The sequence below is a fragment of the Triturus cristatus genome, chromosome 10, assembly GCF_964204655.1.
Source record: "Triturus cristatus chromosome 10, aTriCri1.1, whole genome shotgun sequence".
NCBI lineage: Eukaryota > Metazoa > Chordata > Amphibia > Caudata > Salamandridae > Triturus > Triturus cristatus.
The window spans coordinates 76,907,371-76,931,389 of NC_140593.1; the positions used below are offsets into that span (position 1 = coordinate 76,907,371).

Genomic DNA, 24,019 nt, shown 5'->3' on the forward strand with positions numbered 1-24,019 from the left:
AACCAGGTGTGATGCAGGACTTGGAAGAAGCAAAGCTGAGAATGCGATAGCAGCACCTCTACGGGGCAGCGATGTTAGAGGGAGCGAAGGCGAGTGAATGAGTGGGCTCTGTAGGGTATCTTGAAAGGTGAGGTGGAGCACAGTGCTGGAGACAGTGTAAAGTGAGAGAAGGTTAGTCTGGTAAAAGAAGATGACAATAGTTGGAGGTGGAGGCTTTTTACTCTGTGTTCAATATCACTCTATCTTCTCTGCACATGATAGCAGCAAGGTAGATTTTGCATCTTTCCTGTGCAGTAAACTCTTTCCCAAACCCCTGTGTATATTCCTAATGTCCACCCTACTCTGAATGATTGAAAGCGGTGTGTCTCTTGGTGTGGACTCAGATGTGGTCCACCCAGCTGCACAGTCAGGATGACCCAACGCCATGCTCTTTGTAACGTTAGTCCCTCCGGTGTGTTTCTCCACAGACAGCAACTTCATCCTCGCCAACGCTCAGGTGTCGAAGGGGTTCCCCATCGTGTACTGTTCCGATGGCTTCTGCGAGTTGGCGGGCTTCGCACGCACTGAAGTCATGCAGAAGAGCTGCAGCTGCAAGTTTCTCTTCGGCGCCGAGACCAACGAGCAGATGACGCTGGAGATCGAGATGTCCCTGGAGGACAAAAGCGAGTTCAAGGGGGAGATCATGTTTTACAAGAAGAATGGTGAGTGAGCGCCCACGTCTTCCCACCTTCTCATGAACACAAGTTGTCTCACGCATCAGCACGTGGCACACAGAGTCACACAGCATCCCCTGTCCAAAATTTTTCTTATGCTTCTAAATATGAAATATTTATTTATTTATATTGTTCTAATTTATCTTCATTTCAATTAATTTAATTTTTATGTATAAATATTTGTCCTAAATATGGAATGTGCTCAACATGAAACTCAGAGGTTGCACATTGTCTTGCAGTCAATGTTAATAGCCAAAGTATTGTCTACTCGAATGCAACATGGCCATGAGATAGTCGCGTTTCAATGAATCCTCAGTTGTGATGGCTCATTTTCTTGTTAATTATTTCATTTTTATTATGTTATTTTTAAATGCTGAATTCTTTGGGGGTTGATACAAGTCTTTGGAAATTGATGCCCAGATGGGCTTATGACCCCTCACGGTGCACATTTCACTAGACAGAAGCTGTATTGCATATGATGCCAGTGTTTATTATTTCTGATGCACAAAGTAATACCAAGGGCCCAGTGTCACGATGCTGTGAACAGTAGGACATATGCTAACAACAGGCTTGGCCTGGCTGTAGCAAGGACATAAAGAGATACATAATCACATTCAATAATCTATAGAAAAGAATACATCAAAGCTGAAGTTCAGGATCAAAAAGGAAGCAAATAATTGATGCTATGTGAATGTTATAGATGACGTAGACGTTGGCAGGCTGCAGGTGGGGGGCTCGGTGTGGTGATTTAGAGGTACCGGCTGCTGAAGTCATCTTTCTACTGTAGCCGCTCCCCATCTAACTGCAAAGTAAAGCTCTCGTATCCCCTCCGCTCAGGCACTCCTGTGCGGACTTTCCACGGAATCCCCCAGTATTGGTCCACCTCCCATCACCTGGGATTCAATTTTTCACTGATTGTTACTGTGCACCAGCCTGGACCAGCCCAGTGCAAGGCCCTCCCCTTGCTCACCTCAGGACTCAGGTTTCTTCAGCACTGTGGGACAGAACACAAGTGTGCATCTATTTAGGTCATGTGCTCTTTGGGGCTTCGAAGGATGCGCCATTATCCGGCCACTAACATATTATTAATACTGGTCTCCTGTTTATGGGCTTTTATTGGAGCTTAAACACCTCTTGTGTGCTGGATCCAGAGAAAAGTAATATAGGACTGATGAAAAACATGCATAAGGCAGATGACAATAAAGGCGTGGTTTTAAGAAAGACACATGTGTACTTGTTTAAGGTTCTTCCAATGTTTGCAGTACGTTCCTGAGTTTTTGGGGATTTACAAAGAGAATAGCAAGTATTCACCTGGGAAGCTTCCACAATCACAATTCTCCAGGCGTAGTTGTAGAATTCCTTGTAGATTCCTGGTTATTTACATACAAAAGCCTTTTTGCAATCATATAGATAACTGTACATTTAGGGATGTACAAAATAGTTTGCAGAAGTGAATTCTTACTTTTATAGTTTTTCCTCCATTTTGTACATGTGGAAAATATTTGTATCCATGGAGAAACCCTTTCCCTACCACCAGAAAACAATTTAGGGGTGACACCTTCCCATTTATTCTCTAGATATGGATTTATTCCTGTATTTGACAGGACTACGGGGACTCATGCGAATTGTTTGTAGCTACTCTAAGGTTAGAATTTGGCTTAACAAATTGTCATGTCCTGGTGTGATCCGTTGGGGATACGAGATCTTGAAGGGGAAGGAGAAATCACCGAGGGGCTTTTTCACTTAGAAAACTATGAACCAAGACTAGGAAAATATTTATTCACAACACACTAAGTCAGTTTGACCTGTAGCAGGAATCACTGGACTCTTTCTCCTATATTCAATTTAGACATTTTTAAAGTATTCATCCCGTATAAAAAGTAAACAGTTAGATGTAAAATACGGTGAATTAAAAAAATGTGAGGTGATAACGACCTCTCGATGGAAGCTCAGCGGGACCTGTCTTGGAACCTGGAGCATGGGATCCATCGTTTTATTGCGCATGAAACTAATTCTTCTAAATGTGTTAACGAACTGGTCTAATTCCAAATATAAGGATAAACCGTGTAGTCTGTGTAATATGGGCGGTCAGGATTTTAATGACGTATTATATGTTTGTCTTGCAATTCACTTTCCTCCCCATCAAATTTTAAGGTTGATGTTTTTAAAATGCATTATTAAGACAGTAGCTGAGGCTCTGCGATTTCGATTCACTCTTAAGAATCAAGTCTTTTTAATGTATATGAAGATGAGTTATGTAATTTGTTATATTGTTCTGTTTATATGTGGACCTCATCCCAGGTCCAAATCTTGAATAAAATGCGAATTGAATTGAATGGATTTGACTAAGGGGACCGCACAGTCAGATCTCTGTTGGCCTTTTGGGCTTGTGGCATGCCCACCAGAGTCTAATGGACCAAGCCCTGGTCCTCTCCCGCCTGGACTACGGTAACTCCCTCTAACTTGGAGCCCCTAAATCAACGATAAGGAAACTCCAAGTCGTGCAGAACCGTGCCGCTCGGATGCTGCTCTGTATTCCCAAAACGCAGTCTGCCAAGCCAGCCTTGAAGACCCTACACTGGTTGCCAATTTTTGAAAGAACAACATTTACATCTATGTGCATAGCCCATAAGACCCTATGGGGGAGGGGCCCTTAATTAATCGCTCTCCCGTCACTTTCTACCATCCCAGGAAATGCCTTCACTCGGCAAATTTAAATTTAGCCTTAATCCTTAAAACTTACAGGGTAAGATGTGGAGGCGGTTTCTTTTCCTATAACACGGTCAAACTGTGGAACATCCTTACCCCACACCTTCACTCAGAGACCCGCCATTTTCCCTTTCAAAAGCTCCTCAAAACCTGGTTATTTCAAAACAACACCCTATAAACCACCTAGATTTTGCTCTGTCTGTTGCTTCTGAGGCTAGGATGCCTTCGGGTAGCTATGTGCTTAATAAATGGTGATAATAATGTAAATCTCAGAGTGTAGTCAGTGTGGGAGAGTGCGCGAAAGTGTTGTGAAAACTCACAAATTTGCAACTGTGGGTATACACTCCTAAACAGAGGTGTTTGTGCCTCTAAGTTTAAAGAGATGCACAAGTCCATTTAAGAATCTGACCCTACAACACATCTTTTATAGATCACAGGTCAAAAAATCCCCAGCTGCAGCACTCACTCAAAGCAAAGAGGATTTTCATGATTACATGACTCAGCATCAAACCCTTGAACTCTGGCACAGGCGAAAGCCACTGGAATGAGACTCTTCCCAGCCGGTGGCCGTTGATGGCCCATTATTGGAAGGAGCATGTGGTCCCAGTTGATGTGCCAATGTGAACGTTTTGATTTAAGAACTAGTATGTGCTTAGTATTTCTGGCATATTTTTGCCAGGGAGAGAAGCTTGACGTGATGGACTCATCCAAGAGGCTGGCCTGGCTGGGTTCCCCTGGCTCTCCTTCCCAAGGAAGCTCTGGTTTGCTCACATCGATGGCTGATTCACGCGTGGACTCAGGATCTGCCACTTCTCTGCTCTCTTGACGACTGTAAAAGCACCAGGACAAGGTAGAGAACACGTTGAGCCTGTAGACTAGATTCAATGAGGTGAGTGACCAACCAGCATCAGCCGCAGGTGATCCTTCTGGCAGCAGAGTCCAACAATCTGAGAGTCACTGTGAGGAAAGGGCTGATGGAGATGAAGTGTATTGCCCAAGAATTGGGCCCTGTCCCGGAAGGGCTCAGGTTCTGATCAATCACACCAGGTGACCCACGGCAAAGGCCTCCTCTTGACCCACTGACACGTGATACCACAAACAATGTCTTGTGACTCTTAATAGGACAGTCCAGTTGTGATGGCGGGCTGGGCTTTTCTAAAGAGAAGCCTGCCGTAAAAGGGCCACTACTTTTCCAGGAGTCCATCCTCTTATTACCAACTCAAACCCATGGAAGAAATTGATGCAGGTAATTACATGAAGTGCAATCGCTGCCACCACCTCGAAGGCTGGTGCATAACCCGAGCTGATAGCATATGGCGCTAATAGCTAGCCGATCGACGAGACAAAGTTCAAGTCACTGGATGCCATCTAGCGCCATTTCTCCAATAGGACACTTCTGTTCAGGACCACCATGGAACGCACGCGAATGGGTGACGTGGGGCAGATGCCAGAGCGTCCACATAGCCTTAGGAATTTGACTTGGACCAGCTCCAGGTTGTGCACGTGGTGTAAGTGCCAAGTGCCCCCCCCCCCCCCCCGGCCACCTGGGGCCACTGCTGGCTTTTTAGTTGGATCACTCAATTTTCCACAAAAAAAGCTTGACCAAAAACAACATTAAAGTGAATGGCTGAAAATCAAAATCAGTTTAAGGATTAAAAAACAGTCTGAAAATGAATTGCCAGGTATCAAATCCAATGCCTGTTTTTTTTTTTTTTTTAGAAAAAGTTAAATAAAATGCATTACAACTTCACAGAATTCCAAGAAAAAACAGAAACTGGGAAATAAGATTAGAGTGGCTACTGAGGAAGACAGGTACACAAAACCACAAACGCAGCAGGAACATGGGTCAAAGTCTGACAAAAGAGAGGCAGGGGAGAGGAACAAATGGGCGAGCTGGCGGGGAAGGAGGAAAGCGCTGGGCTGAGGAGCTGAGGGGCTGAGGAGCTGAGGAGCTGAGGGGCTGAGGAGCTGAGGGGCTGAGGGGCTGAGGAGCTGAGGAAAGAAAGAAGTAAGAGGCGCGAGTAGATGCAACGAGGCCCCGTGACGCGTGGCACTTTCAGGCATCAGTGGTTTATTCTAATGACCTGTTGCATTATGTGATTTGTAGTTTATCAGGTAACATTGGAAGCGTGCCCTAAAAAACAAACAAACCAGCAGAGCTGGCACAGTGATGTTGTCTCCCACATGTCATGAAGCCACTTCGCCGATCTGTTCTCATTGGTTCCAAAAGTCAACAATCGTTCGAAGGCACGGCCATCAATGTACGTCATTGTTCGCGCCAGATATTGCGGTAGAGACGACGGACAGGTACCCGGCTATGACAAAGCGCCTTCGTTGAATGCTGGCCACACAAAGCACGTGGCCAGGTGCAACCGGCGCCCTTTGTGCAGCGCCCTCGTGGGTAACTCTTTCAGCTCGTGCACCGGGGCGGTCTTTTGTCCCTCGGCCCCCAGGGCTCTGAGCACAGGGCCTGGTAAACAGCGCCTTGTTTTCCTTTCGGAAACTCGAGCTGGTCCTGGGCAGGTGTGCGCTCCCTCGGGTTTGCACAGCCGTGCACGGCGACCTCTGTGCGCGGGATGGCGGCGGGCACAGGCCTGTGTCAACTGGCACTGCTGGCGGGCTGCTGATGGACGCACAGAGGATGCGGGGGTGGGGGAAGGCTTCACGGTTGGGGGAGGGGGGGGTATGTGGTGCCCCAGCTGCCTACCCTTCAGTGGCTGACACAAAGGGCCTTTATAGATCTTGTACTAAAGAGAATGGGCCGTCTGTTGGCCATGCCGTGTGACGTCACAGCACTATTCACCTAATAACACTGGTGAGCAATCCCACAGAGAGCAGTATAAACAGAGCTGCCCCCGGGCCGAATACGATAGATTTTAATTATACACCCGCATCCCCACAAAAGGGTAAAGGAACCACGCGAAAAAAACCAATGCCAAGGAATCCTCTCTCTCTGGCTATTTCTCTCTCCCTCTCTCCCTCCCTCGCCTGCTGAGGAAAGTGAAAGAGGCACCAGGGGCGGTCCTAATCTTTCTAAACCAGTCTCCAAGGGCTCCTGCCACCCAGGGAAATGCCCGTGGAATAAAAGGCTACATTTTTGTGGAGAGGTGTGGCTCACTGGTTAGAGGCGGCAGACGCGTAAGCAGAGAATCAGCCAGGGACCAGGGTTCAATTCCTGACGCGGCAGGGTTGTGGACCAGGGTCAAAACGGACTCGATAATTCTCGCCTCGGTACCTACTCTAACCAGGAACACACTCGGCAACTCTGGGCATTAAGCTTGCCTCATCTCTACAACGGCCCCCCACAGACGCCGGGGATGCCTGGTTTCACCTTGGAGATACCCAGAAAGGGACCATCTCACAGGGATAGCCAGGACGGGCTACAGCGCTGGGACACCCCGTTGCTGGGACACCCCGTTGCTGGGGCAGCTGTGCGCTTTACAAGTCTACAACATTTACATTTAGGTATTACCTTTCCTCAAAACACCGTGAAGTTTTATAAACACCTGCCAACAGTTGAGGCCACTTCTGCTCAGGCCCCCCCTGCCCCCAGTCAGTATGCACACATTAATGGGCCGGTCCAGCCGGAGAAAGGGAGTGACACCTCTGCTGTTGATAAAAGGGAGGTAATCGATGCCCATCTGGCTCCAGAAAGGCCACTCAGGCACCCGCTGGGCCGCTGGCTACATCTGAACGCACCAGACACAGCCAAAATCGTCCCCTTCAGGCAGACAAAAAAGCAGCCTACACCTGGAACTTCGATACCGGCCCCTTGGCCATTGCCCGAGTGCCCGCCTTGCCAATACAACCCTTGTGAACAAGTAACATATTTGTTCTAACAAAAATTCCATAGTTATTGTGTTTAAAAAGGCAAATTATTGACAAAGAAAAGTCAAGAAATTGCTGGTTAACAATGGAACTCTCCTCTAGGCTAACATTTAAGACAAGACAAATGTCTGGCATGGTGACGGTGAGTTGACTGCCTGTGAGGGTGCTCTGTAGCCAGCAGAGGGGGCTGTTCTAACAAGAAGCCTGAGGGAGGAGCCACAGGTCCAGTTTTGAGGTACACTGGCAAAAGAAATCACTGCCACCTGATATTAACGCGAGCAGTGTGGCCAGAGGGGCCTGGGATCCCCAGAAAAAGAGGGTCTCTTCTCAAGCAAGTACTTGGAGCAGCACCGCCAGCAATCAATCATTCAGGCAATTGAAAGCACGCTACTCACCCGTGAGGGTCTCAAGGCGCTGAGGGGGGAGGGGTTCCGAAGATCTGTTTAGCCGAAGAGCCAGGTTTTGAGGGTCTTCTTGAAGGTGTTCAGGGTCTTCGTGGTGGGCGTGGGGCTGGTTTGGGTGCCTTGGGTTTGTCAACGGTGAAGTGTACCCAGTGGTGGTCGGTCCATGGCGGTTTGCGTTGTGTGGCTGAAGTGGGTGCTGTTTACTGCCGGGAAGATGGGGTCGAGGGTCTGACCTGCTCTAAGGGTTGGTGCGGTGACGAGTTGTTTCAGTCCGATGTCTGCGAGGTTGTCACGAAGGATGGTGGAGTTGGGGCTGCTGGGGTTGTCAAGGTGGAAGTTCAGCCTTGTGTAGAAGGGGTCAGAAGCTATTTTTATGTAGTTTCAAGGTTGCTTCGCTCCTGGATATGCTTGAGGATGTACCTACATGGCCCTAGGGGCAGAGGTCTCCTGGAGCTACAGGATACCCCAAACATGGAGAAGGCAAGCACCCAAGGTCCCCACTGAAAGATGCACCTGGGAATTATAATCCTGCCCTACCACCAATTCTGAATGAGACGACCAGACCCTTAGGCCAAGATTGCAAGACTCAGGAATGAGTTCCCTGCTCAGATGATACATTTCTTCGGCCAGATAGACTGAGTGTCTCCATTCGCCTGAGCAGCAAGACGCAACATGTTCAGATGTACCTTACAGCCCGCCCTGGGGGTGTAGCCGCCTCTGCTCTGTGGGAAAGAATAAAATGATGAACAAGCTGTCCTGACTTGGAGCATGCAGGACCACGGCAAACCTTCACTGACTGTGCTGCACCGACTCCCTGCAGCGCATTATTGGAGCACCTTGTTTACCTTCATTTACGTCACCTGCACCTACCACCAGTCACCGCTCACAAATTCATTACAGGCTCCTCAACACTTAGCGATGCCAAGCCATGAACCGGGCACCCACTCTATGCCCTCCTCCTCCACACACAAAGGCATTGCAGTATGACTCCACATTAACAGGAGTAAAACTGTAACCCACTCCAGAGCATCTAAATAACAGTCCCCTTATACAGGTGTGATCTGCCTGCATCCTTTCACCCACTTGTGCATGAACCAACATCAGTGCTTAATTTGAGCCGGTGGTTTCCGGTGCTTGGTGTCAGCACTTTAATTGACAACACCAGCGCTTGTGACAGTCTGCCACAAGGTGGTGCTGTCTGGCTAATTTAGAGATGACCACAACAACAGTTAATTATTAATTCAATATATATTAAAATGACTATTACCTGCCCAAGCCATTCTTATAGATTTGGGGGCCTGTAATAGGCCAGATTGTCACATTTGTAGTAGTGTGATGGTTAGTAGTTGTGTTGTTACTATCATTTGCAGCACAGCAGGGGCAGTATGTGGTGCAAGCTGCAGTGGCCTCCCGACAAGAGCCCAGGCACTTATGTTTTTTTTACAAACTAAACACTGACCAGCATCATCTCAGAGCGCAAGAGAAGAGCGCCTCTGGGGTCACACCAGCAACAGCAAGAGCGTTATAAGTCTAATAACAACGCATCGGCCACTGGCTGCAGAACAGCCCATGTTGTGTTTCCCTGCATCAACTATCATACAGCAACATGCTATTGTGGAGAGACACATAGTAAAGCCACATAAAAACACTAGTATAGGAGACATGAAGTAGCAGAACCGGTGCTGTCATAATAAACCCCAAAACTCTAGCAGTTCAGTGGTGGTTTGCATTGGGCCTGGCCGGCTGCTCATCTGGGCCACTCTACAATGCTGGCCAGTTGTTTATGGGCCTCCTCTGCATGCAGACAAAAGTGCATAAGTAACACTGCACGGGAGCACCATGTGCAGGGTGAGAGCCCACGGCTGTGACTGTGAGAGCAAGACAAACAATGAAAATCCAAATAAACAAGGAAGCCTTGGGTTTTCATCATGGACTTGTCACCATATCCAATTCAATCCTCTTGAAGTGAGCACAACATTTCCCACAATGCAGCCCTCAAACATGCAGTCACAAAATTACAAATATGTACCGACTGGTTGTTACCATAGTGCAATTTCTCCTAATAAGGACCAACAAGGATTACTAAAGTGTAAATTTAGAACCAGCATCAAAAACCCTGCACACTATGGTCATCTAGGAGATTGAATGTAGCAAAATATCTGCCCACCGGCTGAAACACAGTGTAAAACAGCCCACCCTTAATGGCCTACTGGTTTTAGCACAAGAACATATCACAATAAATAAACCAGGCATGCTGCCTTTGTCATAACTTTTCATTATAAAGAGATGAGACCTTTACCGTCTGACATAAATTTCCCAGTGAACCATGTCAGCCCATGGCCTTGATCACTGGCTTGTAAATATAACTCAGGCCTCCTGTATTGAGCACAGTCATTCAAGGTGAAACAAGAGAGAAGGGAAATAAAAGCACCTGTGTTCAGTGGGAACACACACCTCCCACCCAATCAAAAGCTTGAAGAGAAGGTCAGATCTAAGCGCCCATCTCAGTACCTCTTAAAGCTCTTTGTCTGGTGAGTGCATAAAATCAAACAAAACTGCTCTGGCAAACCAGACCTAAAAGAAGGCAAGAGAGAAAGAGAGAGGTAAACAGAGCTGGAGGGAGACAGAAAGGTAAGAAAGAAAAGGTGGGGAGAAGAACGATTGAAGAAATAAAGGAAGAGAGAAAAGCAAAAACGGTGAAAGGAAGAGAGGGTGAAAAAAGGGGGGCGGTTGAAAAAAAGCAATGATGAAAGGAAGAAGCGATGAAAGGAAAGGTGTTAAAGAAAGAATGAAGGACGGGCAAACAGAAGGAAAGAAGGAATGGGGTAGAATGAAGGGAAGAAGAGAAGAATGACGCACGACTCTATTCTCCTAAGTCGCAAACGCGACTAACTATCTCCTGCTCCCTAATACGCTCCTCCAGGCAGGACTGGCGCTACCCCCCTGCTTCTCAACTCTGCCTGGTTTTGTTGTGGATGAACTATGACATTATGGGGCATATCAGCAACAACCGGCGATAATTATCGCTAAGCGCACTTAGAGCTAGGATAATTATCGCCGGCTAGCGTGGATTTTTATCGCTGAGATAGCGTGCTATTAGCAACGCTTATCTCAAAAGCGATAAAAATCCTCACGCTAACTGCCTAACGTGAGATTATCGCTGGAAACCCAGTGATAATCTCACGCAATGTGGCGTTAGCTTGATGATAGGGACTCACAAACTTAGCCATGATATCCTCCTTCCATAGGATATCATGGCTAAGTCAGTCCTGAAGCAGGCGTAAGGAAAGTAGCGATAACAGGGGTTATCGCTACTTTTCCTGACGCTATGCTTCATAGCGTGGGGCTTGATGATAGGAGAAATGTCGCTTAGCGACATTTCTCCTGTCATGTCAGGTCAGGAACGCCCACTTTGCATCTCATTAGAGATGCAAAGCTGGGCGTTAGGAATTCCTACGCTAACGCAAGTTTTCACGCGTGAGCGTGAGCTTGCTAATTAGGCGATAAAATTATCGCCGCTTTTCGGCCGCAAACGGCCACAAAAGCGGCGATAATTCTATCACCTCGCCTTGCTGATATGCCCTCAAGTTGTTAGTAATGATGTAAGCTTGCCATTCGACTGTTAGTGAACTTGTAGTGAATATGTTATTACTACTTTTACGACTCAGCACTTTGTAATTCTGTAAAGCGCTCTGATACCTGCAAGGGTCATGTTCACGCTATAAAAAAACTATTAAAAATAAAAAATAAGAAGGAAGGATTAATAGATGAAGGAAAGCGAGGCCGAAGGAAAAAATAGCAAGCCTCGTGTAAACAAATGGGGAGTGTGAATGCTTAATGCAGTGACAGGATAGAGAAGTAAAACCTCACACAAGAGACTGTTGAGCCCCTGGGAGACTTTACAAAGGAGCACAACTGTAGCAAAGGCTGAAACAGGGAATCTGTGAAATGTAAATGAATGACTGAATGGCAAGACATACATAGTGCCTATCATTAAACCAGACTGACTTGAGGGAAAGGTTAATAGAGACAAGGTGTGAAACTTTTGGAAAACCGTGTTGACGTTGATGAAGTGTAATACACTGATTATCTGAGAATTTCGAAAAGTCTAAAATGGGAAATAGACAAGGCTTTTCTATAACGCAATATGGAGACGTGAGAATTTTGGAAAGTGTAGTAGGATGAACTAAAAAGATGTAAAAAATTGTAACAAAGGGAATATGAGAATTTTTTTAAACCCACTCCTAAGAGTTTTTGCCAAGTAAGCCAGTGCAATGTTATGTTATCTTATATGATAAATCTAAAACACTTGTATGCATGAGTCAACTGGTGCTGTAGGGCTAACACAATTAGTGTTAATTAATTGTGTTTTCCAAACCGTAAAAGACAGTTTTTAGATGGCGGCGATAGAGGTAATGAGTTCCAGATTTTTGCAGCCGCGGTGGAGAATGCTTTGCCACCATAGGAGGCTGTTTTTGACCTGGAGACAGAGAGGAAGCTAGCTGAACACCAGTTTGTAGTGGGATTGTGCCATGAACATTTGAAAGAAACACTGGAGAATGTTTGTGAATGCCTTTGTACACAACTGTCATGGATCTGAAAATAACTCTTTGATGTACAGGTAGCTAGAGAAAGGATCTTACCATGGACTTAATGTGATCTTGTCTGGTGCAGCTGACAAGAAGGCCAGCATGTTTCACAAGTGAGAGACATTGACTAAGTTTGGTAAGAGAAGCCAAGTTGACTGGATTAATACTTTAAATACCAGCACATGGAAGTCAACCTCAAGAAAAGGGAGGACTTTGTGCTGAAGGAAGCAGATGCTTGCTGCCTTCTGGTACCCAAGATCCAATGACAGCGAAGACTCAAGGTGAATCCCTACATCTCTTGAGATTGAAGGCGCATTGAGGAGCACCAAGACGCCTTGGGCCAGATGTATCAAAGGGCTTTATCCATTCTGTGTCTATGGGAAAATGTGTTCAGACATATGGCCCCGTGTTCTGTTGATCACTGCTGAGGGTTCTAAGCAGGACCTCTGTGTTAGAGGTTTCAGCTTCAAAGCAATAGAGCACATACACCATCAAGAGCTTGCCAGGCAATTTTCCAGGTGGTCATGGTCACAGCTTGATGTAGAAGTATTCTGACTGCATCAGATAGTGAAGATAACCTGTGCGTCATCTGCATACTTATAGAATCCTGCCCCAAGTTGAGGTGCGTGTACAGTCTAGTTAGCAGTGGTGGGAGTGGATGGCTTTATGGTTCAGTCCCAGTAAAACAAATCTTACTTCGACGGTTAGGGAGATGCTAATGGGGCTTCTCCTTGATGGTTTATGACATTTAGGCATCATTTGATTAGGACTGCTGTGCATATACTTTGAAATAAGGTATTGTTTTCCTTTCTGTTGCCTTGATTGTAGCACCCTGGGGTGTACTGTAAAGTACATAGAAGAAAGCACAATAGAAGCTACGTGACAAATAGATACGTCCACATCAGGATTCAGGTTTGGATGGAGAAGGACATTAGCATTACAAGCTTTGGGTCTTATGCAGAGTTTGGCGGACGGATACTACGTAAAGCTCGCACACCACTTTAGAAGTGCCATCCACTATAATGCACTTGTAATACAGCGGGCTGTGAAGTCTGCCACATTTGTGATGGCGTTTCCCCTCTGCCACACTCCAAATAAGGCCCTGTATGTTTTGAGGTTTGAATTTTAGGTACTGTCCACGCTTTCAGCTCTCAATGTCTGGGACAGTTCCTGTAATTGTAAGATGTTAGTAGTGGTGACAGATAGGAGTGGAGATGGTTGTCCCACATTGACAGGCAGTCCATTAAGGGTGGAACTTCAACATTTACCTATATTTCATTACCTAGAGGTATAGCGACAGGCGATTCTGTGATCTCAGAATTGATGTAGGATTATATTTTGTCTCTTGAAATGGTGATATGCAATCAGCATCCTTCAACTGACCCATTATCAACGGGACAGCCACCACTCACAAACACCACAGCATCCTTCAGCCCACAAAGAAACATACAGTGATCTGTCTTCCAGCCAAAGGAACTGCAGGGTAGCCGGCATCCAAAGATAGTTTCCACAGAGGGCATCTTTTCAACCGGACAAACCACTGGGATATCTCCAGCCTACAAAATAAAAGGGCGCCTCTCATCACATACATAAATACCAGTATAAATAATGAGACATCTTGTATATATTAAAACACAACAATGATTTACACAAATGCACATCTGACAGCCCCTACCACTCAAACCTCATGAAACGAAGGACAAAGCAACATCACCTCAAGGAAGGGAAGGCCAGCTGTTCCACATCAGCGCCTTGGAGCCGTCCTGTGGCAGTTCACCTAACCATGCACAAATACCACAAAGAACTAAAAAAGGTATATTTTGGTATTTTAAAAACTAATAATGCCAAACAAAAAAAATACATACCGCCATTTAACTAGCCTCCACACTCAGACTCTACAGGGCTGCCACCTGCCACATGTTCATTCCAACAGAGTGATCACATTTTCCTTGAAATGCTAAACAACCCATATATTCATTAATGCCTGGACTGCTAGTGAACCCTGCAGCAGCCATTTGGTCCAGCAGCAGGTCTGTCCGTCCTGCAGCTGATCCGTGAAAAGCAGACAGTGGCATAGTCTACAAGACCCACTTACAAAACCATTAGCATGTGAAATGATACACGAGCAGCAGAGCACACGAAAGCTGCAGCCAATCAATCAATCAATCAATCAATCCATATTTGTAAAGCGCAAACTACTCACCCTTACGGGTCTCAAGGCACTGGGGGCCGTCATGGAAATTAAGTGAGCTATTGCCCAGAGTCACATGGTGCTGAGCTGAGCTGCCGCCGGAGCCGGGGATCGAACTGTGAACCTTGTGCTCCGAAGTCAGCTGCCCTGGCCGCTGCACCACACACATTGCACTCCTCGAGGCCTCTGCTCTTCCCAGAAGTTTTCACACTGACATCTAAACTGATGACAATATTACATGACCTGGCACACAGCCAGAATCTGGCAACAGCTTACACCAGCCTCTTCTGTCATGTGCTGCAACCTGTCAGGGCTTCTCCTCCACCGAAAGGTAACAGAACCCCCCGTGGCCTCTCCTAGCCACTCCACATTTCAATCACACCTGGCACAGTAAGTGGGCGGTTGGGATCCTGCCTGCCAAGTAGCGCCAAGAGGAACAAACCAAGCAATCAATGGGATTTGCATCATTAGAGAGCAAGTGTGCAACCAATAGGATGTACATCACTAGAGTGAAAGTGTGAGACCAATGGCATGTGCATCACTAGAGTGCAAGTGTGCATCCGTTGGGATGTGCATCACTAGAGAGCAAGTGTGAGACCAATGAGATGTGCATCACTAGAGTGCAAGTGTGCGACCAATGGGATGTGCATCACTAGAGAGCAAGTGTGAGACCAATGGGATGTGCATCACTAGAGTGCAAGTGTGTGACCAATTTGATGTGCATCACTAGAGAGCAAGTGTGCAACCAATAGGATGTGCATCACTAGAGTGCAAGTGTGCAACCAATAGGATGTGCATCACTAGAGTGCAAGTGTGAGACCAATGTATGTGCATCACTAGAGTGCAAGTGTGCGTCCGTTGGGATGTGCATCACTTTTGTGTAAGTGTGCATCCGTTGGGATGTGCATCACTAGAGTGGAAGTGTGCGACCAATGAGCTATGCATCACTAGAGTGCAGGCGCGCATCCAATAGGATGTGTATCACTAGAGCACAAGTGTGCGACCAATGGGATGTACATCACATGAGTGCAGTTGTGCAACCAATAGGATGTGCATCACTAGAAAGCACGTGTGCAACCAATGGGATGTGCATTACTAGAGAACAAATGTCTGTCCAATGGGATGTGCAACACTAGAGTGCAGGTGTGCAACCAATGGGATGTGCATCACTAGAGTGCAGGTGTGCAACCAACGGGATGTGCATCACTAGAGAGCAGGTGTGCAGCCAATGGGATGTGCATCACTAGAGAGCAGGTGTACAGCCAATGGGATGTGCATCACTAGAGTGCAAGTGTGCAACCAATGGGATGTGCATTACTAGAGAACAAATGTCTGTCCAATGGGATGTGCATCACTAGAGTGCAGGTGTGCAACCAATGGGATGTGCATCACTAGAGTGCAGGTGTGCAGCCAATGGGATGTGCATCACTAGAGAGCAGGTGTGCAGCCAATGGGATGTGCATCACTAGAGAGCAGGTGTACAGCCAATGGGATGTGCATCACTAGAGTGCAAGTGTGCAACCAATAGGATGTGCATCACTAGAGTGCAAGTGTGAGACCAATGTATGTGCATCACTAGAGTGCAAGTGTGCGTCTGTTGGGATGTGCATCACTAGAGTGTAAGTGTGCGTCCGTTGGGATGTGCATCACTAGAGTGGAAGTGTGCGACCAATGAGGTATGCATCACTAGAGTGCAGGCGCGCATCCAATAGGATGTGCATCACTAGAGCACAAGTGTGCGACCAATGGGATGTACATCACATGAGTGCAGTTGTGCAACCAATAGGATGTGCATCACTAGAGAGCACGTGTGCAACCAATGGGATGTGCATCACTAGAGTGCAGGTGTGCAGCCAATGGGATGTGCATCACTAGAGAGCAGGTGTGCAGCCAATGGGATGTGCATCACTAGAGAGCAGGTGTGCAGCCAATGGGATGTGCATAACTAGAGTGCAAATGTGCATCACTAGAGAGCAAGTGTGCCACCAATGTGACGTGTATCTCTAGAGTGCAAGTGTGCAGCCAATAGGATGTGCATCACTAGAGAGCAAGTATGCAACTAATAGGATGTGCATCATTAGGGTGCATTCATGCAACTAATGGGATGTGCATTACTAGAGTGCAAGTGTGGGACCAATGAGATATGCATTTCTAGAGAGCAAGTGTGCAACTAATGGGATGTGCATTACTAGAGTGCAAGTGTGGGACCAATGAGATATGCATTTCTAGAGAGCAAGTGTGCGACCAATGGGATGTGCATCACTAGAGTGTAAGTGTACAACCATAGGATGCACTAGTGTCTCCCGGTGGGAGTGCTGCGGGGAGGTGGGGTGGGGGAAGAGCAGGGTGGTGGGTAGTAAACTACGGAATATGGCCAAACGGAGTTAAGTAAACATATAAATAAATAAAACTAATTTTGTTGCGCGCACTGCATCGCATTTGGCAATGCAGCACGCACAATGAAATAGGTTTTATTTATTTATTTGTTTACTTATCTCTATTCGGCCATATACTGTAGTTTACTACCCCCCACACTGCTCCTCCCCTGCCCCGCCCCACCGCACCACAGCACTCCCACCAGGAGCCGCTACTGATAGGATGTGCTTCAATAGAAGAGTGAAAGTGTGCAACGTTAGGGTCTGTATCACTAGAGAACACATGTGTAACCAAGGGATGTGCATCACCAGAGAGCAAGTGTGCTAGCGCCACCAAGCCCACCCTGTGTCCTCCCACCGCATTCCTTTTGTTCGACATTATGTTTGCCCTTAGAATTTGATTCTGTGGTACTCTTAGGCCCAACCACTGCCCACAGAAGCACGATTGTGATATGTTGGACGGACCTTTCTGTGTAGAGCGTCTGAGACTTCACATGACGTTGGAGACATGCACGAAGGTAAGGAGCAGTGAGGTGCCTGTATGTCCGTGAACGCAGTGAGAAGCTCATCGACCTGTGATGCTCCTCAGAATATCTGCCTGCACCCATGCAGGCTTGAATCTTCCGGGATAGTTGACAGGCCCACCACGCTTCTTGCTAGTCCTGTGCTCATCCCTTCGCCTGCCTGCACTGGCAGTGGCTGCAGTGACAGGCACACCACACTTCTTGCTAGTCCTGTGCTCATCTCTTCGCCTGCCTGCACTGGCAGTGGCTGCAGTGACAGGCACACCACACTTCTTGCTAGTCCTGTGCTCATCTCTTCGCCTGCCTGCACTGGCAGTGGCTGCAGTGACAGGCACACCACACTTCTTGCTAGTCCTGTGCTCATCCCTTCGCCTGCCTGCACTGGCAGTGGCTGCAGTGACAGGCCCACCACGCTTCTTGCTAGTCCTGTGCTCATCCCTTCGCCTGCCTGCACTGGCAGTGGCTGCAGTGACAGGCACACCACACTTCTTGCTAGTCCTGTGCTCATCTCTTCGCCTGCCTGCACTGGCAGTGGCTGCAGTGACAGGCACACCACACTTCTTGCTAGTTCTGTGCTCATCCCTTCGCCTGCCTGCACTGGCAGTGGCTGCAGTGACAGGCCCACCACGCTTCTTGCTAGTCCTGTGCTCATCCCTTCACGGGCCTGCACTGGCAGTGGCTGCAGTGACAGGCCCACCACACTTCTTGCTAGTCATGTGCTCCTCTCTTCGCCTGCCTGCACTGGCAGTGGCTGCAGTGACAGGCACACCACACTTCTTGCTAGTCCTGTGCTCATCTCTTCGCCTGCCTGCACTGGCAGTGGCTGCAGTGACAGGCACACCACACTTCTTGCTAGTCCTGTGCTCATCTCTTCGCCTGCCTGCACTGGCAGTGACTGCAGTGACAGGCACACCACACTTCTTGCTAGTCCTGTGCTCATCCCTTCGCCTGCCTGCACTGGCAGTGGCTGCAGTGACAGGCCCACCACGCTTCTTGCTAGTCCTGTGCTCATCCCTTCGCCTGCCTGCACTGGCAGTGGCTGCAGTGACAGGCACACCACACTTCTTGCTAGTCCTGTGCTCATCTCTTCGCCTGCCTGCACTGGCAGTGGCTGCAGTGACAGGCACACCACACTTCTTGCTAGTCCTGTGCTCATCCCTTCGCCTGCCTGCACTGGCAGTGGCTGCAGTGACAGGCCCACCACGCTTCTTGCTAGTCCTGTGCTCATCCCTCACGTGCCTGCACTGGCAGTGGCTGCAGTGACAGGCCCACCACACTTCTTGCTAGTCATGTGCTCCTCTCTTCGCCTGCCTGCACTGGCAGTGGCTGCAGTGACAGGCCCACCTACAGGATTTATGTAAGAGTGTTTTGGGGTGGAGTTTACACTGCTTACCAATAACTGCAGGAGAGATGGTTGGTGACTGGTGTGCTGTTCCAAGCGAGTTTTGTCTTCATTGGTGTAGGGAAAAGCAAGAGGTTTGGTGCAACCTTGTGACGTCATTGTTGTATGCACTACTCTTAGTAGTCTTTAGGAGAAGAGATTGATTGCCTGTCCCTAGGGGTCATCAGGGACAAGCTTCTTCGTGGGCACTGTTGGCAGAGTTGGGGTGCGGAGCACCTATTGGCAGTATGCGAATGGTACACTGAGCAGTAGCGTAGCAAGGGAGAGTGGGGGGGCGGACCGTCCCAGGCGACACAAGTTTTGGGTGCGGTGGCTCTTACCTGTGGCCGTCGCGGGCAGCAAACGCAGGGACCGCCACGGGTGGCCAAAGGGCTAGCTACGCCACTGACACTGAGACCATTTTTCTGGTGTCAACCTGGGGCTCCACCAAAAACACGGTGGAGGTAAAGGAAAAATGTGTTCCTGAACTGTGCAAACACTGGGAACCGTTGCTCAGCCAAACCAGCCATGCGAGCACTACACTGGCTACCCATCACAGAAAGAGTGCAGTTCAAGTCACTCTGCCTTACACATAAAATTTTGAATGGCAAAGCCCCTCCCATACTAAGAGATTTAGTTATTCCCTACAACACCTCCAGACCTCTCCGATCATCCAATGCCAACCTTACTAAATTACCCAAGATCTTTCGAGCACGTTCGGGAGGACGACGCTTTTCTTATAATGCCTCCAAGATGTGGAACTCCCTCCCTCCTGACCTCCGCGCCCAACCTAATCTCCTGGTATTTCGAAAATCCTTAAAGACATGGCTGTTCCCGTAAACTTCCTTCCCCCTTTCTCCATCAGTACTTGTTCAGCGCTGGGACGCTTACGGGCAGCTATGCGCTTTAGAAATCCGATAACATTAACATTAACATTAACAAGCCTTTGTAAGACCAACTTAGGCGCAGAGAGAAAGTTACATTGGTTGAGAGCAGAGGGTGCATTGCCAAAGTGTGGAGTTTGTGTGGGATGCTGAGTGTGAACAATGTGTTTAAACAAGCTAAGGAAGGTTTGAAAAGGGTACTCTTTCTCTACGCGTTTGTCCTAGGCATGGAGAGTGTAAGTACCTCCAGCGCGAGTGAGAAGGGATTAGATGATGGTTCACTTAAGCAGTGGTGTGGAACAGATCATTGCATTTGCTTCAAGGGCCTTGTAGTGTGTGGAATGTACCTATTCTGCAATTGAGAGGGAGGCCTTGGCAGGGCGCAGTGTGATCAATAATTTCAGAAATGTTCTTTGGGGAGAAGTGTTCATGGTACAATCCGATCACAAGTCTTTTTATGAGATCTTTGATAAAAGAGGTCTTGAAAGCTGTATCCATGCGGATCAGAAGGTTACTTATCTGCCTCACCTTTGTGGTACAATATCTGCCGGGAGTACACAACTATGCAGCTGATTACTTATTGTGGGTGGCTTTAGAAGGAGGACATGGAGAAGTTATGGATGAGAAACTCTAAGAAAATGAAAAGATAGTAGTTGATCTTGTAGTAGGTTTGGAAAACTGGAGTGAGTAGTGATGTTGTGCTTCAAGACATGGTCAGTTAGTTGACAGCTTAAAGCATTCTGAATGGTTCGAAATGATCCTTCCAAGAGGGATAGTTTGATTTTCAAAGGCTGTGGTCTTCTTCCTCCCAAGATGTTGAGCAAGTGCACATTTGAACTGACTCGCGAGGGACACCTTCACATGGGTCAAAACAGGAAGATAGTGATTACACTTTCGGTGGCCAGTGTTAGATTTGGAGATAGGGCGAGAGGTAAGGGAAAGTTATGTTTGTTCAAAACGAGATAATATACTGAAGATTTTTTCCCCAGCCATGACTGCAGAAGAGTACCAAGAGCTCCTTGGGAAGAGGTTGCATTAGCCCTGGTAGGACCATTGTAGGGGGAGGTGACTTTACCATACATTTTCCCATTTTAGTTTTGATTGGTCTTATCTCACGTTAGCCATAGTTTCGGTCGATACATGATACTACTTCCTGCAGTGTGAAAAGCTTCTTTCTGGAGCAGATGTGTAGCAAAGCATATCCCAAAGTTGTGTTTACAGATTGGCTCACAATTCTGTAATAGAGAGATGGAAAGATTTTGCAAGGAGGGTGATGTTGGCCATAGGAATGGGGGACTCTCTCACCCTCAGTGTGCTGGAACAGTCGAAAGTTTGAAATGAACTTTGAAGGAGGGTATTCAGTTGTCTAGGATGTCAGGAATGGATTGGAAGATAGAGTTATCAAGGCTGTGACCTCATCAGAAGAATGGTGTAACACCCTTTGAATTATTCAGAGGCAGGAATCCTAACATCAAGTTAGTTCCAGGGTGGCTGGATTGGAGAAAAGGATGTGTCAGAGTGCAAGAGGATGAGTAATAAGAGAAACACAAAGAGAATTTTGACTGGAGAAAGGCCACATGGGATATGAGCTTAGTGGTGGCGATTGGGTGAGAATTAAAGTGCTGGGGGGTTGTGAAAGGTTATTAAAGTGTTCTAAGTCATATAGAGTAGTCACGCTCTTCAGCAGTGATGTGACAATATTGAATGGAAGGAGATGGAATTTGATTGGGGTCTCACAGTGGGGTTGATCGTGTTTCGCCAGATGTCTCCTCAGGGTTAGTTCCCAAAGGGAATTATGATCAGTGGAAGGTGTTTTGTGGGAGAGTGTTCGAGTGAAATGTGGTCCCCAGAAGCTGAGTTGTCTCAACTATAATGTCCAGAAAACTGTATGTGTTTTGTGTTTTATCTTGTTTAATATTTGTTGTCTTGTAGTCTCCTACGATCCTTGAAGGAACTTGTCACTTGGATTGTTTGTTTGAAAAAGATATGTGGTTTGATATGTAGATATGCCTCACTACTTGCATGTTAAGTTCTAGAATTGAACCTGAAGTTTATGTAGTTGGAATTCTGCCTATTCCAGTAGGCCGATGTAAGATCCAGGCTGGAATTTGTTTATTCAATCTTCCTGTGTTGTCATCTGTACCACTTGTCATCTCTGACTTTACTCCTTCTCACAGAAGGATATGATCCTTCCAAAATCCAGGCTTGTTTTGCTTGTTAAACAAATCACCCATCTCTATGCATAGCCTGTGAAATTATATGACCCTGTGTCACGCAAACCAGAAAGTGGAGGGACATTATTCTGGCATACCCAATGAAGGACCAACCACCTATAAAATGTGAATTAGCAGAACAGCTCAAAGACTGACAAAGTATGTAAAATGACTAAAAACAACCCAGAGCAGCACCTAGCCAAAAGGTTCCTACCATGAAGGATGCTTTAATGTTGGAACAGCCCAACGCCTCAGGAACGTATAACTAGCATGCCAACTCCTGCCTGTCAACACAAATGTGTGGTTTAGCATTTTGTTACATGGGTGGTGATGTAGTGTGCATGCACTCACCTGCAGTTGGATATATATTATTTGCAAAAGAGATCACAAAATGTTCCTTTTCATTGTCGTCTTTGCTTTGGGCCTTAGTATGATGGCCATCTGGTCTGGTGGTGGATGTCATTGAGTCTACACCACAGTGTGAAATGTCTGTGGTGTGGTGAGTTGCCTATGTTGGTTCTTACCTCAGCACCCACCCTACACACTTGTGCAAAGTTGGTCATTCTGCTACAGTTTGAGCAAGTTTTGATTTGTGCAGAGTAGGGAGAGATGGGATGTGGTTCTGTACTGCAATGTCAGCGTGTTTGTCAGAAAATGAAAAGAAGTCACTGATTCCAGAATTAGTTGATTTTATTTATCATAGTTAAGCAGGAGAAACAGCCTTACTACTGCAGCAGCAGGTAACTCTCCACTGGTCACTTGGAACACTCCAACCTCCTCATTGTACATTCCATAAGGAAACTATATGGACTTAAAGACACAGGGGACATAGCACGCCTTCCCCCTTAGAACTGTTTGAAACATTAACTGGGAATTTATAACACACAACTAAAGTCAGACTATGCCTAAGTAATGCCTATTAAAATAATATTTACAAACAAATCACAGGGTTCATGCACAATATTTCACCCATGCTGGATGCCTCCTGCTCCTTTTCACACAAACGTCCTTGTTTTCTTTAACTCTTTCATTCATGCCATCCACAATGTGTGGTCCTTCATGCAATACCAACTTTCTCATATTCAAATTTCCCCTTTTTTCATTTAAAAATATTTTAGAAAACAGTGTTGGTCCTCTTGGGAGCAGAAACCTTTGACTTCCCTGTCACAACTCATTCATCTTCCTAAGTTCACACAAACAACATTACGTACTTCAAATGTTTCTACATTCTTAGGCATCTTTCCATGAATTCTTCAGTTACAAGCGTCCTGCTTGCTAATCACCCCTTCTGCTAATCTAGAAAAATCACATTCTACCATCTCACGTTTTCCCCGTTCAAGTGGGCACACTAATGTAGCTAGAATTATTCTTTCCAACAAAATAAATGGTGAAACCAAATCACAGAGTTACTATGTTCCTCAATTACTCATTCCACTTCAAACCACTCATCACCAGCAACTGCAGACAATCACTTAATACCCCATTAAATCTTTCAACCTGACCATTTCCTCGGGGATGCTACAAAGCTGTCTTGTAACAGGTTATTCCTCAGATTTTCAGAAACTCTGACATGGCACCAGGCACAAATTGTGACTACTCCAGGAGGATTCCTTCTCTCATGAAAATATTTTCCAGGAAAAAAATGGCATCCAGTCTTCTCACCTCATTCTCTATGTTCCCTTATGGTCCTTCCGAAATATACTCTATCAAAACAATGGCAAATGTACCCTTAACCTCTTCCATGCTCATGACGTCTCCCGGCCGTCATGAGTCACGATGGGCGTGTCCGGACGATGGCCGGGAGACGTCATGACCACGCCCGCGATTGGAATGTCAGCACTGCGGCAGCGCTGCGGCGGAATGTGCGCAGCAGCGAAGAGGTTAACATTTCCAAAACCGCAATTCTCACAAATTTCTAGAGCTACTTTCTTCCATGGTCTCTCTTGATATTTGGTAGGTACAACAGGTGACTTTCTTTCCATGAAAGATTTTTCATTATACATGGAATTTACGCGCTCCCTCAAGTATCTCTCTACTTCTCAATCCATATTAGGCCATCACAAATCAACACAGACTTTCCTTTTCATGGTGAACATTGCACCAAGACCCATGTGGAGTCATTTCTTCACTCTACTGCAAAGAGAAACAGGGGTAACTAGACAGTCACCCTTATAAACAGTACCACCCACAATGGACAATTCCGGCCAA

The 24,019-nt window shown here is 46.7% G+C and overlaps 1 protein-coding gene across 3 annotated transcripts in view; it reads left to right on the top strand.

Annotated features, from left to right (window-relative positions):
• The window catches only part of KCNH8 (potassium voltage-gated channel subfamily H member 8), a 953,382-nt gene that overhangs the window by 365,389 nt on the left and 563,974 nt on the right, over window positions 1–24,019 (top strand). For all 3 annotated transcript variants that reach the window (XM_085630453.1, XM_085630455.1, XM_085630454.1), the window contains exon 2: window positions 468–701. In XM_085630453.1, the coding sequence (XP_085486579.1) occupies window positions 468–701 (234 nt within the window). The remainder of the gene's footprint in view (window positions 1–467; window positions 702–24,019) is intronic.